This window comes from Montipora foliosa, chromosome 3 (assembly GCF_036669935.1).
Source record: "Montipora foliosa isolate CH-2021 chromosome 3, ASM3666993v2, whole genome shotgun sequence".
In the NCBI taxonomy this organism is placed as follows: Eukaryota; Metazoa; Cnidaria; class Anthozoa; order Scleractinia; family Acroporidae; genus Montipora; species Montipora foliosa.
In genome coordinates, this window is record NC_090871.1 from 24,511,548 (window position 1) to 24,529,047 (window position 17,500).

General features: G+C 39.8%; 1 protein-coding gene across 2 annotated transcripts in view; it reads left to right on the top strand.

Annotated features, from left to right (window-relative positions):
- The window catches only part of LOC137997128 (tyrosine-protein kinase TXK-like), a 144,089-nt gene that overhangs the window by 27,532 nt on the left and 99,057 nt on the right, over positions 1-17,500 (top strand). For both annotated transcript variants that reach the window (XM_068842914.1, XM_068842915.1), the window contains exon 6: positions 14,315-14,385. In XM_068842914.1, the coding sequence (XP_068699015.1) occupies positions 14,315-14,385 (71 nt within the window). The remainder of the gene's footprint in view (positions 1-14,314; positions 14,386-17,500) is intronic.

A 17,500-nucleotide genomic window follows, 5' to 3' on the forward strand; every position in this document is an offset into this window, starting at 1 on the left:
TTTATCGAAAGAAACCTGAAAGCTAGAAAACTGCTTTTAACAAATCCTCACTCAAAAGAATGAAAAGTCAATTTCAGCTCTCCTTGTTACTGCTCGTCCTGAGCGTGTTGTAGCTGGCCGCTCCTCTGCATATTCCTTTTCTGAGGCGATAAAAGCAAGAACGACATCATTTGAGTCATCTTCAGAGTCAGGGCCATCACTCTTGTACTCATCATCAGTTTCTTCTCCCTCACTGCTTTCACCACTGCTGTCTAGTTGTCATTCTTGCTGCTCTTCTGATGCTGTTTTAATAGGCCTTGATGTTTTAAGTATTTGTTCAATTCTGGCACACGGAGCTTTTTTAGCTTGGCGGCATCTTCGCACAAATAAGCCCAATGATAAATGAAAAGAAAGTTGTTACTATTCAAGACTGTTATTATGGTACGTTCACTGTCAAAATAAAAAAGCTGTTGAGAAGTTTTCTTGTTACCCTGGAACTGTTTTAGCATATTTGTTATAAATAAAAGAGCACAAATTTTCTTCAATTTTTTAACATCTCTTATCCTATTTTAATCTAATTTTTTCCTCCGAATCCCCTCCCCCTTTCCTTAAGTTTTTTCGGCTGGTGCCCCCCCTTTCCAGCCAATTTTTTTCGAGTGCCCCCCCCCCCCCCTCCCTCCTCTCTCATAAAAAATGAACGGTCCCTTATTCCGTATAAAAATATTGTCACGTACACAGAAATGCTCAGTTACAACATTGACTGGGCTAGAGAAATTAAGAGTAGTGATTTTCTCTCAAAATTGTACTTTGATCCACAAATTTAAAAAGGAAAAGAAAAGGAAGGAGCTTTATTTAAGTGTCTAGTCTTTCTAGCGCTGTAAAATGCCAGAAAAAGTAGCTCTCTATAAATCCTTGTATTGGTCTTCTGAATTGAGTTCCTCCTCAACCTCAGGCATGCTGCATCTTCTCACATCCTCTTCACCACGTTGCACATCTGCAAGGCAACGCTTAATTTGATTCTGCAATTACTTGTCATCAGATGCAATCTCGGGTCAGCTGGATTGGTAGGCCAAACAGGTTCCTCCTTCCATAGGAATTTAGGACCTCGCTTCCAACCATCGCTTGAAACCATTTCAAACCCACTCAAACCTCTGGAGACATCATCAGTAGGATTTCCTTAGTACCAACCTTCCTCCACTGTTTTGGTATTGACCCATCATGAATGCCAGACAACCGATTCGCTACAAAGGTTTGGAACCTCTTACTGTGACTGCAAATATCCTGAAGGAAAATCATACTATCAGTCCAGATTACCGAGTCTTGAATCTCCAACGGGACAACATTGGACCCATTCACACAGCAATCACAGCGGCACACAGTTCAAGTCTTGGTATACTGTCATCTGCCTGATCGGGGCCAACCTCGACTTTCCTAATAACAACAGGGCACAATGAATTTTTCCCTCAGCATTCACTGCACGGAGATAGGAAACAGAACCATAAGCTGACAGGGAAGCGTCACAGAAGTGATGCAGCTCATATTTCACCGGCCTTCCGAAATCCGTAGGCATCAAGCAACGTTCAACCTTGAACTGACCCAATAGAGGAAGCTCGTCCAGCCACCTACTCCACCGCACTTGATTCTCTTGAATCAGTGGATAAACTCCCTCTGCTTTCTCTTGATCTGGTCGCCAAATTGATCGGTATCCGTGTTCCAGTGGATCCCTAATGCTTGCTTTCTCAGATCTTCAACAGGCAGAGAACTACGGTCAAGAACAAGGACCTTGGCCCTCTTTGTGCTTTCTTCTACAGCAACTGCTTCTAGTACCCTTCGCTAATTACTGACCCATTTTGTCAGTCGAAACCCTTCAAGCGCAAGCAACTAGCATAAACTGCGTACAATGTTAATGGTCCCTTCTGTAGTAGCAATGGGCTTCAGACAGTCATCAGAATAGAAATTCTCCAGGACTGTTCGTATAGTCTCTTCAGGAAATTCTATTTTATGATCTGCCACCGCACGTCTCAGGGTGAAACTAGCACAACTCGGAGTCCATACACCTCCAAATAGATGCCTACACATCCTGTAGAACTCAACCTCACTTCCAATCCCGGTCCTTTGGACATACCCGCACTAGAGGGAACATCCCTTCGATTTCTCCCATCACTGCCACTGGAGCTTCTCTAAACTGAAGTAGAACCCTGGCGAGGTTGTTTGTGAAGTCAGGGCCTTGCAATACTTCTTTGTTCAGGGAGGAGCCATCAACAGTTAACGCACAGTTAAATACAATTCGTAGCTTCTCTGCCTTGTTTTCACTGACAACGTTGTGGTGGGGCAGGTGCCCAGGTCTGTCCAGGCATCGCAGCTATCTCCTTCTCAGGCAGCCTTCCTGCGTAACCGTTATCAAGGAGTTATTGAATCCCACTTTGGTTTTGACATGCAGCTCAGGATCTCTCAGGAAGCGACTGGTTAACGACCGAAGCCGATAACTCGATTGTCAAGTAAATTAAGGTCCTTGGACTTGAAGGGCATATCCATTTGCTGATTTCCATTGACTAGCTTAATTGACTGTTCCCATACATCAAAAGCGTTCTTGTCATCAACTGAAAACTGCGGCAAACTTTTAGCTAAGGTTTCACTTGTCTCAAGTTTCAAAAAGTGCTCCACTTGTATTTCGGGTCTCTCATCAGCATGAGCACAGTTGGAGAATGCAGACTCTTCAACGAAGGACTCAGATTCCACTGGGCCGTTAAGAGAGCACCCGAAGCGAGTCCTGGTGGCATGAGGTTGTCCTTCCCACCATTTTCAATGCTCCAGGGGCCAAAGAGACTTCAGGGACATCTTGGCCAATCAAAATGGTAACATCTGACTTGTCAACTTTGGGTAGGCGAAGATCCTTGAGATGAGGCCACTTACGGACGTCGCTATCCAAGCTAATACAGTCCTCCTTGGTGGGTAGACTGGACAGCGCGTATACCTTTGGCAGTTGAATAACACTGAGTTTTCCCGCTCCACTCTTAGCTGCCACTACTTCCAAAGCAAGCAGCTCTACATCTGCAGATTCACTGCTGTTAACTGTGGCTAGGGAACGATTTGCAGTGTTGTATTTCACATCAAGTTTTTCAATCAAAGATTCAGAGCAAAAGGTCTTGGTGCTTCCTGTATCAAGCAAAGCTTACGTGTAATATAACCTGTCTGGCCATTGGCTCTCACGTTCACAGGAACTATGGGAAGTGCTAAATTGGTCTTTCTTTGTCTTGGTGAGCTGCGTGCATGGGTATGGCTCTCGACATGGTGACTGCTAGCTCCTGTATCAAGATTCGCTTGCTGTTCTGCAAAGTTCTCCTTGACAGGACGCATAAAGGATTGGTGCAACGATTTAGAATGCCTGGCATGCTTCCACACCACATACAACACTCGCTCTTCACTGACTTGCAACATGTCTACAATCAATACAGCAGAAGCAAAGCTTTTTTTTCCCAGAAAAACGATAACCTCTCTTCCCGTGACACAGCTTTGAACCGGGAACAGGCACTCAGGTCGTGGCCTCCTCTGCACAAACTGCAGACATCATGTTTGGTGTTAGCGTCCTTAACCTTAGAGTCACTACCCCTGTCCCAACGTCCTGAGCCTTGCTGGGACTCATCAGCATGCACTCCAAAACTACAATCCTGGTTAAAAGACTTTGGGACACTTGTCAAATTTAGCCGAGCCGTAGAGAATTTACTGTACATGCTTTTATCGTTTTATGAGCAACGCTTGCTCTTTTCGCGATGCCTTTTTCGCGTCCCCCCTTCCCCTCAGACAATGTTGAAACATTCGTGCGATCGATGAACTACTCTTGACTTCGGACACCGTGAAAATCAACATTGTAAAGGGGGCAGGGGAAGAAAGAGGGAATTGTGCCAACAGTTTTGACCAGAATTGTAGCTCCTCTGCCTCTTTCAGGCTCGATTTGCTTCCCAAAACTCCAAACACAGGATCAGTGACCTCACGAGCGGCTTCTGAGACGAAACACACCGAATCAGCAATTGATGGGTATCTATTAGTTGTTTCCAAGCTCGTAACTACTAAATTCCTCCATCGCCTCTGGAGGGGCTGCGGATGTCTTTTAACAATCTTGACCATACTCCTACGTGCGTCGGTTTCTTCAAGTTTGTTTATAGCTCCTAAAGACTCTTTAAAACTCCTAAGATCATCAGCCACTTCCTGAAGGCGACGACCTTCACCATATCTTATAATGATAAAGAGATATTAAGTCAATGTGAAACGTTTTCTAAGGACCTATATTCTACCAAAACAGCAAAGGAAGATATCACAGCTTTCACTTTTGCGCCGCATCATAATGAAAAGATTCTGAATAAAGAAGAATGGCTGTTATGCGAAGGGCTAATCAATGAAAAAGAATGCTTGGAGGCTCTTAAAACATGACCTCGGAGAAAACACCTGGGACGGATGGATTGCCGTGTGAATTCTACAAAGTTTTTTGGAGGGATGTGAGTTAAATCTTGATTAGTGCTTTAAATTACTCTTAAGATGCTGGAACGCTCTCAGTCTCACAAGGACGTGGTGTTATCCTTAACAACAGATGGTCGAGTAATTTATTTAAACTCAGCAGGGGAGTGAGGCAGGGCTGCCCGTTGTCACCTTACCTTTTCATTCTTGCAGCAGAAATAATGGCCGAAACCTTTCGCAAAAGCAAGAAGATCAAGGGCATAACTATAAAGGACACCGAGATTAAATTGAGTCAGTACGCCGATGATACAACACTTGTTTTAGACGGTTCTGAGGAATCTCTAAAAGAGTCTATAGAGCTTTTGGATAGTTTTAGCAGGGCATCTGGCCTCAGACTCAATAGCAAAAAAACGGAGGCCTTATGGATAGGCTCCAAGGCGAACGCGCCTCTTAAAGTGCCCCTAACCCCAAAATGTTTTTTTCGCTAAAATGAATCTTTGGACCTGTTCGAAACGCATTGCGGCAATTTTTTCCTTTTTGTAACAAATTCTGCCATTTTATAGGCTTCGAAAGTTGCCAAAATCCAAGCATCTTTTGTTCATGACCGAGTCAGAAGGGGAGTGGGTCTATTCCTGATTTGACGTCACAAACTGATTTACATTGCATTAACTCATGCATGCAAAGTAGATTGTGAAGCCACATCAGGAATAGACCCACTCCTCTTCTGACTCGGGCTTGAACAAAAGATGCTTGGATTTTCGCAACTTTCGAAGCCTATAAAATGGCAGAATTTGTTAGCAAAAGGAAAAAATTGCCGCTATGCGTTTCGAACAGGTGCAAAGATTCATTTTAGCAAAAAAACATTTTGGGGTTTAGGGTCACTTTAAGCTATGCCCTGACCCTGACTTCAAATGGCAAAGAGAAAAGATTAAAACTCTTGGTGCATGGCTCTCGACAAATCCAGATATAACAATGCTTCAGAAGTACAATGAGAAACTAGAAAAAGTAAGAGCGATCTTAGGTTGTTGGAAATTTCGCAGGCTTAGCCTTATAGGGAAAATCACGGTAATAACGAGTCTTGCTGCATCTCAATTAGTATATATTCTTTCCTCTTTGGGAACAAATGAAAAAGTATTGAAGGAAATTTCAAATTTTCTTTAATTTTGTGGAGCGGTAAAGGCGACAAAATAAAAAGAAATGTTGTGATAAACGATATCGCAGAAGGAGGAATAAAAATGATGGATATATTTTCTTTCAACAAATCCTTAAAACCACCTGGATCAAAAAGTACCTTGACATTAATAACCGCGGTAACTGGAAAACCTTTATTGACTTGGAACTCCAACAGTATGGAGGAGACGTACTATTAAGAGGTAATTTGAATAAGAAGGATATTGCAAGCTTGACCACAATATCTTGCCCCTTTGTTAAGGAAATTCTGGAAATCTGGAGTGAAATTTTTTTGAGGCAAAAGTGTCATCTGAGGATCATTTGTTGTCGTTGCCATTGTGGTACAATTCCCTGATACGGATCGGTAATAGACCTGTTTTTTATAAAGATTGGTACGCTAAAGGTGTAACAAAGGTCGAACATCTATGGGACAACTCCACCAGCTTTCTCACTTGGACTGATTTTCAAAACAAATATAACCTTAAAATCAGGTTCCTTGACTACTTTGGAATAGTTTCTGCAATCAAAAGTTATCATAAAAACGACGTATACCACAAAAATGAATGTATGTTTACGAAATTTCTAGAGTGTGTAAAGCCAAATAGACTTGTATATAAGAAGTTCAGTTCTTTTGCCGCCGGTCAAGTTTAGTTGGAAGCACGTGTGTTTCGCGCCAGGGGCCCGGAATACTTTGGTGGCGGCTATAATCATTTCGATTCATAAAAAATGCTGTTCCCTTTGCTCATTTCTAACCTTTGTCCGAAGAATATGAAGCATTTTGTGGTAGAAAAAACCCTAGGATGCAAATGGAAGGTTCGCTTCAGTAGACTTGCTATGAGATGCGAACAATGCCGGCCGTTTGTCAGAGAAGTCATGGCTGATTCTGACGGTTTACTTTCGATACCATATTGCCAAATCAATTCATTAACGGTATGTAATTGTTTTACTTCTATAACCTAAGTTATGTCAATGACAAGTGATGCTTTAAAACTCTGAAATCTCTTTGAAAGACTACTTTAAAGCACATATGTGCATAATGGTCGAGCGGTAAACCGGTCGAGCTGAACCGGCGGGTCTAATTTGCAGGTCGCAGGTCGTGGGTTGCAGGTCATTGTTTCACCAACACAGGAAGTATCCTAAACATTTATAAAAGCTGACCTTAGGCCTAAAAACGTTTGTTTAGGCCTAATTAGGCCTAAGGTTAGCTTTTACGAATGTTTAGGATACTTTCTGTATTGGTGAAACAATGACCTGCAACCCGCGACCTGCGACCTGCGACCTGCAAATTAGACCCGCCGGAGCTGAACTTGCGTTCTCCCATTCATTGAGCGAAATTCTCCCTTGAGAAAATAAAGCTCAAACGAGATTATTTGTCAACTTTATGGAACTTCCAACATTTCATAATAAACGTTTTGACTTCACCTGTTGTGTTAAAACCGTAATTTTGTTAGTTGTTTCAGTGTAAGCGGAATATACAGCCATGAATTTTTATGCGTTTGGGAATTGAAAGTAAAATAAACCGTTATGCGAAACCCATATTATTTACTTGTTTCTTGTCAGGTTACGCAGCAAAAATCTTGTTGTAGCAAGGATTGGACTTGTTCATTGAAAGTTTCTAGATGTTCTACACTTGATTTGATCATTTTTTGCTTTAAATGTATTTGAACCGGTTGTCTGATCTCGCCTCAAACTTGCAGGGTAATGCATTTCTCAACCTTAAACATCGCCCTTTCAGCCAGAGATCTGCTTCCATTTGGTAAGTACTGGATTACTGATCATACTGTTATTTTGAACACCACCTCTGGTGCTTGCACTTTGCATAGTAAAATGCTTTTGAAAATCATGAACTTTTCTAATCATACGCGATTCCTTTGTGGTTTTGTTTTGAACCAGTTGCGTAATTTTAGTTTGAAAATACAACACACCTCGATTTGGTTACATAATTGGCATTCGAAACCACTTGCGTTCGAGCTTCCTTCACGGTCGAGCGTTCTTCAGCCAGAAGGTTGTCCTTTTCATATTTGGACAACATTCTTTGCCTTGTACATTATTTTTGAAAAGTTCACATCATTTCCAAGAATTTTTATTGCTCAAAAAAGTGAAGGTGATGCCAAAAAACATAAGCTAGACCGCTGGGGTGTAGAAAGAGCAAAGCTATTGAAATATCCTGTTCGATGTGTAATGTATTGGGCCGCTAAGTATGTTGGGATAGGAAAAAACCATGTGCTTTTGATAGCGGCGGCCATGTTACGTTGGCAATGAAATTGGTTGAGTTAAATCTGTTTGTTTGGATACTTTATTACTCTCGGGAATACTACAAGATGGTGTTGGAACATATACCACTGTAGCAAAAATATGTTCGTTCTGACTTTTCTTGTACCGGAAACAGACATATATTATTTGGTAACGTTGTTTGTTTACCCTTCAACTTTTTTGCTTTGCTCATTAATCCTGGAGTCATGTTTGGTTTACGTTGGCTCCTCAGCATTTCACCTAAGCGAGTTAGCAGCTTATCTACCAAGGATGAAATACTCTGTGCAAATGTTAAAGTCCTGCCTTCTCTGCCATTATTTTGAAATTTCCTGCAGACAAACCCTTAAAAGATGTACTAAAGCTTATAGGTCTAATCTCCACTTGTTCACATTCCTGTTTACAATGTATACCTATCATAAAAGGCAGACTTGTTTTGCTTAATTGAACCACAAAACAGGTTGATTTCCTCCTCCTAATAATTCACTTAGCCATGATTTTTGTTTTCCATCACAGGGGGCACTATTATAAGATGAATACTCTTCACTGTCTGGATGATGGATAAATTCCAAGACTAAAGCAATGGTTTCTGGTGGAAGTTTATGACTATATTGGTGTCTTATTTTCGGAAGTGCTGCGCCTGGACCATACATCTTACTATGAAGTCTAGCTTTTGTTAATTCGTAGTCTGTGCATGATCCTTTATCTCCTTGAGTGTTAGTAAACCTGAACATTTGCTTTCCTTATTTGTGTATTGCTGTGCCACACAGCTCAACAGTTCAACCCGTTTGCGACTTCCAGGCTTCTCTCTGGAATACCTGAGAGCTAAGCCCTCCATGATGTTAGCATTTGCATGTGGAACATTCACTTTTTCCTGAATAGAATTTGAAAGAAGACTTGAGAACTTTTTCAGCCTGGCAAAGAATAAGAGGTTCTTTTACAAAAAAATCACCCTTGAGAAAACTTCTGTTATTGTGTATATGTTTTCTTTGATTGGCATTTTATTGGATTTTCTCTAGAAATATGTTTTCCATAAAACTACAGTGCAATACTGTTTAAATATCTTATGAAGTAAAATATAGAAATTTATTGTTGTTCCTCTGAGAAATAAGAACCTATTAAGAAACTACATGTAATCAGCCTAAAATATTAGAACCTGCTCAGCCTGACCTCGAAAATTCTAGGTTCTTATATGTGGGTTTTTACTGTATTTTGTAGGGTTGTTAACTTTTACCCTGTTATACAAGCATGACAGTATGCCATGTTTTCAGTTTCTCTGGCTTGGGAGATCCATCATTATCAATCCAAATAAACTGAAAAACCAACTAATAAGGTAGAATGTGTATGGTGGAATTTTACTATGTGAGTTAAAAAAAGGAAAGTTTTGTTTGAAAATATAAATATTAACTGTATCCCATCTAATATGCCTTCAAGAATTTCCTGGCAGATCTCTTCATTTGAGGCACCCATGTTTTCAACTTCTGTTTTAAGTTCAGCTACTTGTTGCCTTGCGCACTTTTTAAGTTTGTTTCGAATCTTCCGCTGAGCTCGCTTTGACGCCAGTTCATATGACACTGGGGGACGACCAACTTGATTTTGAATAGAATTGTTTGCGGACGCGGGCTGTGAAACACTTTTGTTTACACTGGGTGACAGCCTGTGCAACCTTAGATAACATGCACCACAGCACCTTAAACTGCTTATGAGGGCCACACAGCCAAACTTAGGTAGTGATTTTAAATGTTTTAGCTTGTACAGGGGAGTTGTGCATTTGGACCCTGAAAATCAAAGGCGGATAGTGGTATTCCTACAGGCTTGACATGTTCGTCCCATCACTTTCCCTTTAAGTAGTAGATAAAATATGAGTGGGAGATCTGTATGGGCGTTTACAATGTCGAGCCGATAGGCTAGCCATTGTAAACGTCCATACAGATCGGACGCGAATATTTTATTCGCTTGTGAAATGAATACATTAAATTGAATGCAAAGTATTATTTTAATCAGTCGAGATCTGTATCAAAAGTTAATGAATACTAATTATCTGAGCAGGACTTTGTATCAAAAGTTAATTCTACTGTTTAATAATTCAGTTGATTTGCATTGGGGTTTACAGTTGTGTACATGTGATCTGAATACTGTGCTGGGATTGGTTTGCACCCTCATGAATTATTAATGAATTTTACAATGTCATTTTTGGGACTAGATTCTTCCTTCCTTGTAGGTTTTTTACGTATACTACAAGTAAGTACTCATGAAGACATTGTTTATAATCTCTGAGGCTCAGCTGGGACTGGATCAAACCCTCAATAACTTTTTTTTTTAACTTTGATATAAGCTAGACTTAACTCTAGTGAATTGGAAAGTGAAACATTTGACATTTGTGGCAAGTTTTATGATAAATTCAACTCAACAATCGAAATTGAAAGTTGACAATTGAAGCTGAGCTGAACACAATCTTGATGTGTGTAATTTTAAAGGGGGAACTGAAAAGAAAACACTTAACACTGGGGGTCTGACGAACCTTTTTACCGAAGAAGTGTGCGGGAGATAAGCTGAAGATCAACTCTAAAGGGAACCTACCCACGAATACTCAATACCTTAAAAAAAAAAGGACAAAATTACCTTTTGCAAGGTCTAGCGATAGAGTACACCGAGCTGTAACGACAACAGCATCGGATAAGGATCTGTGGGGAAAACTCACTGAACCGTAACGCAAGTGACAGAAGCTGCTTCCACATCAACTTGACTACCTCGAATATCAGATCACCGATCACAGACAAGGCAAAGAACTGTTCACACTATTTTAATAGAAGTATAATAAGAATTCATCGTAGGTTTACAATCTCAAGATAGTCCAAAAGCAAGTCTTGACACACTAATTCTAGACTAGATCTCTGAGCAGAGTCGGAGAACTCGAAATCTTACGGCAGACAGATTTTTTCCAACAATTTGCGTACAGGTTATATTAAACCTTGCAAGAAGGTTAAACTAAATACGATGAATTCACCGCTTCAAAACGTTTTTCAAAGCTTTACCGATCTTTCCGAAGTGACTGAATGAAATACCTGTGTAAAATGGTTGGTTAATCGCTTGCACTCAACAAAACTTTTATGTGCTCTTCCACCACGTACGACACAATATGGCCGACGATACAAGTAAGATGCGCGCAAGCTCTTATGGGATTTTTGGCCACTGGCGCGCTTTATTGCTCGATGTTCAAAAACAGTTCGTCTTAATCTCATTCAAAAGTGCGCAACCTTTCATGTCAGGAGAAATGGAGCAATGACCTTAACCTCCCACAAGATGAAAAGATTGATTGAAGCGCAGCTTGCCAGTTGTCCTTTCAATGTACCAAAAACTCGAAACTCATAACCTTCAATTTTAAGTTTTTACATCGCTGTTTGGCAACCAATAATTTTCTTAAAAAGAGAGGAGTAGTAGAAAGCGAAAAATGCTCTTTTTGCCAATCCGAAACAGAAAGTATGCTGCACGTTTTTTTGAAGTGTGAAAACACCAGAACTTTTTGGTATAGTGTGCTTTCGTGGCTGCAAGATTGCCAGGTTATTGATGTTTTATTGCAAGAAGATACTGCATTGGGTCTGAGGCCCGATAACCTGACTGAAAACAAACTCCAAATAAACTTTTGCCTTTTGAGCGCCAAATATTACATCTGGTTATGCCGACACAGAGAGAGAAAACCCAAACTAGATGATTTTCTTCGTTATTTTAAGCATATTTATTAAATTGTAAACAATGAGTATGTGAACGATTCCATTGAAAACACCCAAACAATTCCAAAGAAATGGGAGCCGTTTTTACCTTACCTATGATTCAACAATGCGATAAACCGAGTCCCCATACATAATATAGATATTTCTATCAAATCCTTAACATCAGGTTTCCTCTTGAGTGCCTTAGATATTTACCCTGTAATAATAGGACATATGCCCTGCTAAAGTGTTGTAATAGAGGTGAACTACTTTTGATGTATTATTTGACGTTTTGATTTATTAGTAGGTTATTGTAATGTTAATAGTGTTTACCATTGTACTGTATGGCTATTGTATCGTAATGTACATTTTGTTTAGTATTGTCAAATTAAAAAAAAAAACAAATCTTATAATGGGTCGTTCTGTGACTTTCTTGACCCACATTTGGGAAATTTGTAATCATCTGGCTCATAACAGAACAACAATTGATGACTTTGAGGGCTTCTCCCTTGCAAAACTGGAAGCGCCTGTTCAACTTTGCACTATCATCTAAAGCTGCACTGTCAATGCTGTTATCAAAACTACGCAAAAATACCCAGAAGTCCAGAGGGTCCCCATGCTCATAAGCTCAGCCTTTGGTAACTGCATAATGCTAATCATTTGAAGGGGCGTGGCTCATCAGGGAGTGTGGAACGTGAGCCAAAATTTTGCACTTTGCCCTTCAAATTATTCTGCTTCCTTACCTTAACATTTCCACCTACTTCTTCCCCACCGGAAATCTCCTTCTTCACTTCGACACTTGCTCCTCGATCTTGCACGCTAGACACTGTATTCACTCAACGTACATGATGACCATTCAGCTACATTTGGATTGGAAGGTGGCTTCTTAACCAAACTCCTTACAGGGCTGATATCATCACTACATCAAACGCTCTCCTCAAACAGTTGATAAACCCTTTCCTCTGCTTCAACTTCTGACATCAAGTTCAACTGCTCTTGGTTGTGTGGCAAATTCAATTGTCTTCGTTTGAGCTCTAAACCATCATTCAGGACTTGTCCACGCGCCCTTAAAGCTGCCTTTTTAGCTGCAGCCTTTAAACTTGCGCTGGATGAGGTTGAAGAAGAGGACTTCTTTACACTTTGACTGGTACGGCTGACATTATCTTCTGGTTACACTTCATCTTCTAACTGACTACTTGAGAAATTTAACTCACATGACACACTCGCACGGCATTCCGTTAATCTTAGCACTTCACTGCAATCGTTTTCAGCTTTATCATAGTAGATTTGTGCCAAGGGCACCTCACGTGGCATATCAGCCACGTCAGTTCCTTAGACTTTCTCGCCTAAGCAATGCTTTTCTGAACGCGGTCAACACTAGCCCCACTGTCCAACAAAGATTTGAACTCATCTCAAGGTGCGACACGTAACCGGCACGTTGTTCCTTCAAGGTCGAGCACTCGCGTATAATTTTCCTCTGACAAACTCCTTTGTCCGCCAATTCCACGGTACACTGTTTCGCTAGCGAAACTCACACCATGCACAACAAACAGCCAAACCACTAATGTCGAAGACAGAGTTGGTTGCAAACAACAAAAGTGCAAAATGTAAGTCGATCCAGCCCAAATCCGCAGAGTTGAATTTCGCTTAGCTTTTGCACGACGACAAAAGTACAAAAGTTAGGTTCTACACTTACATTTCTGTACTTACGATGTGGAACAAAACCACAGACAAATATTTGACACTGAAAGTTTAATCTGTTACTCGCCGTTGCGTGTGGTACAGCTGAAGTTAAAAACTAATAAAGGCTTGCGATTCGAACAAAAAAAAATTGCATTACAAATGAAGCGATACAAACAAGCGATTGAAAACGGCGACTTACATATTTTTGGGCATCTTTCATTTTATGCAAAACATCGATGGCGATGAAACAGGTCAAAAGGCGAACAAACAAACCTTCCAACGCACAAACTTTCGACGCACTCGAAGCGAAGAGCATGGTGGGGAGCGCGGGACGACAAAGTGTCCCTTACAATTCATGTAGTCTAAAAATGCTGGTATAGTTTTGTGACAAAAAACCATTTTAGTCAGTGCTGCTGGGAATGCATTTTTGTAATTGTCTAAAGATAAGGATAGAGTTATATAATTGATCGAATGAATTAATGAAATTAAAACAAGGCGGGGCTAGTGTTTTCATACCCTGATAAGTTGATTTCAAAACATTATATCACCAAACCTTCAGCATGAATCACTCATCCCCCTAAAATTAATTCGTACCCTTTTCCATTGGTTGATGACAATCAGTTACTTCAAAATATTGAATTTTTGTGTTTTAAAGTACCTTTGACATCTCATGTTTGTAATTAAATACCTAAAAAGAGGAGTGCAACGAAACATCCTGTTTTGATTAAAATTAATTGAGTTCTGCTTTGGAGAATGTTATGTATTGCTGAACCATTCCTGGATTATTTGAACTGTTTAACCCGACGTTTTTTTCTGAAAACGAAGCAATTGAATATTGTCAAATAAGTAACTCCGTGTAAATTTCGACTGTGTTTCTAATGTAGTTATTGTCAAACGTTTCAATGAAATTATGCCATGTATCCTTTAATCTCCTTTGCAGCCGTTTGCGACTTTGTGACACTGCAAGAAACGGCTGCGAAGGGGACTATGTATCTTTCTTAGCCATCAAACACTTGTTGGATTTTTCGTTTGCTGAACCAGTTGCTTATTTTCAACTTTGTTTTATACAGGGAGAACATTTAACTGTTGTTGGGAGCACTACCCGTACATGTAATTGGTGGCTAGCTCAGAATTCAAGAGGGTATGTAGTTATTTCTTTCACGACGGGAAAATATTCAAAACGATTCTAATCATGAATATTCACGGTAAATATGAGGTTAGAAGAAATGAAGACTATATCAAATGTTTAAATGAAATTATGCACAACTATTGCTGTTTAAAGGTGAATAACAGAAGTGGGAGAGGGGACCCTATAGAAACCATGAGCATTCTTTTGGGGTTTAAATTTTTCCTGGTTCAAGGTTTTTTAATCAGTTCAAGTTTGACTTTCCTTTGATTCAGATTATGAAAAATCAAAATTGAACTGGCAAGGTGAATATCGCTGAATGGAAACCTAGACAAAGCCGAGGTTTTTATTTCGTCTTGGTTTGTATTCACCGATATCCAACTCGCCTGAAGTGAATAATTATTATTTTGGTATAATTCCATTGAAAAATAGACAGTCAAAGATTGCATGTGTCAATTGTCTTCACAAAGTCAGTGGTGTTGAAACATTAGGGAGCTTAAGCACGCGCGTTTTTGAGACGCGGACGGCAACCGGAAATGACCTGTTTTCTCTTTTAACTTCTCTTCACACAGCTACATTTACATTATCAAGTATCTTTACTCCATTAGAGATGATAAGTATAAAAATCTGGGAGACAACCTTGTCCTGGCACGCGGAATGTTCTCTTCCGGTTGCCGTCCGCGTCTCAAAAACGCGAGTGCTTAAGCTCCCTATTAATCACAGATTAACAATTTTTATCATCACTAATGCATAGATTTAGCCAAGCCTAAAAGCGGAGCTCCCGTTTCTAAGCCCAGAAAGCAATATAGTGTTTATGGAAATAATTATGCTTCAGCATAAAAGTTCAAAATTAATCGTCATCAGTATGAACAGTTTGCAGTGATCAAACAGGTCAAACACCTCTGAGCTGACAGATAAACAAACAAGCCTTGCAAACAATAACTAACAATTTTAATCAACAACTAAAACTGAAATTACATGCATAGTAATCTCTTTCACAACATTTTTCGTCTGACTTACAATCTTTACTCCCTCTCTCTTCAGTTCAGAACAACAGCAAATATCTTTGCTAATTAAAAAGTCAACCTAAAGTGTAGTAAATTCGCTTACTCGACTGTAATTTCAAAGTCAAAGAAAGCAGCTCACAACTGGACACCCATTTCCCGCAAAAAGCCTATAAATGTGATTGTCGAAATATGTCAGAATCTCTGTCAACATGGAATTGCAAATGTTCAGTCAGGCCTTCTTCTTTTTTTAGCCAGGCAGCGAGGCATATAAGATAATTATTAAAGAAGGAAAGCATTAAGCATACCTGAAAGCTAATCGTTGTAAATAAGTGTTTTGTCTCTCGCCGCTATTTCTCTCAGCTTTACGTTGATTTTCATTGAAATTTTTCCTCCTTCTCCTTCCTCGGCTTCTCTCGAGGATTTTTCCGCTTGAATTTCTTAAAAAATCCGCCTCTTCTCTCGTGCTCTTTCCTGCTCTTTATTCCGTTGCTCGTCACTAATATGTTTTCCCGCCAAAAAAACGCAGGTTGCCAAATGCAACGCTGCCACGCAATTTTCCGCCAAAAGAAATTGCCCTAACAATCCCGTCTCTAGAGGCTGTCCTGCCTCCCCAACTCCACTCCGACAGTCTGTACGGGCGGATGAACGTACGGGTGGACGGACATACGTGACGTCATAACCCAAATTTCTCGCATTGATAGGTTTCCCAAAAAATCTTACCCATGTTGCTCCGCTGGCGCGCCTGAGCTCCGCTCTAAAATGGATCAGTAAACAGTATTGCTTGCTTTCTGAGGGTAGGGCAGTGTGGTTTAGAAACATATGCAAGATCTATTTAGTGTTTGATTTTAGCTATCTTTTTGAACTGGATTTCAATCAATTATCAATGTTGCAAGATAATGCATCTCCTTTATCTGTCCTATGTATATAGGTCTAGCAATTTATGGCATAGTTGCTGGTTCAACGACTCAGTCATGTCCACCAAACTTTGTCTTGATTCTAGGACGTAAATTTTGAAATTCATTGCGTCTGCCACAGCTTGTATCATTATATGATCACCCCATGTTCCTTGCATAGATATCATTGTTAAACAAGTAGTAATCTCCGATTGTTACATGTAGAGTGCATTCGGCAATCACTTTTAATATGTGGTCTATTGACGACTTATTTATTTTTCTAAAACGTTGTTTTAATTGGTTTTTGTAGTCAATCCTAGGGTTTATAAAATGGTTTATAAACAAAGTCAAACCTAATATATAAGAACAAGAACAGCATCTACATGGATTTAATATATCTGGAAATTTCTATTTCTCTGAAGGAATTAATCATATTCCAGTTCATATCACTGCTAAAACAATTCGACCAAACTATTTACGGACTAGGTTTTTGGGCAATTTAACCAAAGTTGATATTCAAAGACAACAAGAAAATACAATATCTGCATTCAATAAAATCAAGTTTGCATTATGGAATGCCCAGTCCCTTCAGAAAAAAATCTGGATTAGAATGCGACATCATTTCATCAAACCGATTAGATATTTTCGCCACCACAGGGGAAATAACATTTCAATAGCCGAGATTTTAAATACATTAAAAGACTTTAAAGTCATCCAAGTCCCAAGAGCAAATGCGAAAGGTGGCGGCGTAGCATTGTTTATTCGGAAAGCCTTCACAATGACAAAAAATCCAGGCTCTAACTTTACATCTTTTGAACACCTAGTAGACGTTTCCATATCACATGGAAAGTTCAAAATACGTCTGGTCCTGATTTATCGTCAACCACCATCGAAGAAGAACAAGCTAACAATACCGATGTTCTTTGAAGAGTTTTCCCAGCTAGTTGAAATTTTAATGGAGGACTGCACACATCCATTGGCTGTTGTTGGAGATTTTAATTTCCATTTGGATACCCCAAACAATCAAGATGCTCTTAAATTTAACGATTTATTAGATCCTATGAATCTAGTCCAACATGTTAAAGGTTCTACTCACCGACGTGGCCATACCCTCCATTTGATTACCACTTTAAGGGAAGAAGAATTAATAGTAATGTCCAAGTGTTACCTGATGTCTACTCCGACCACAAAGTGGTTAGCTGTACAATGAATTTTTCCAAACCACTATCT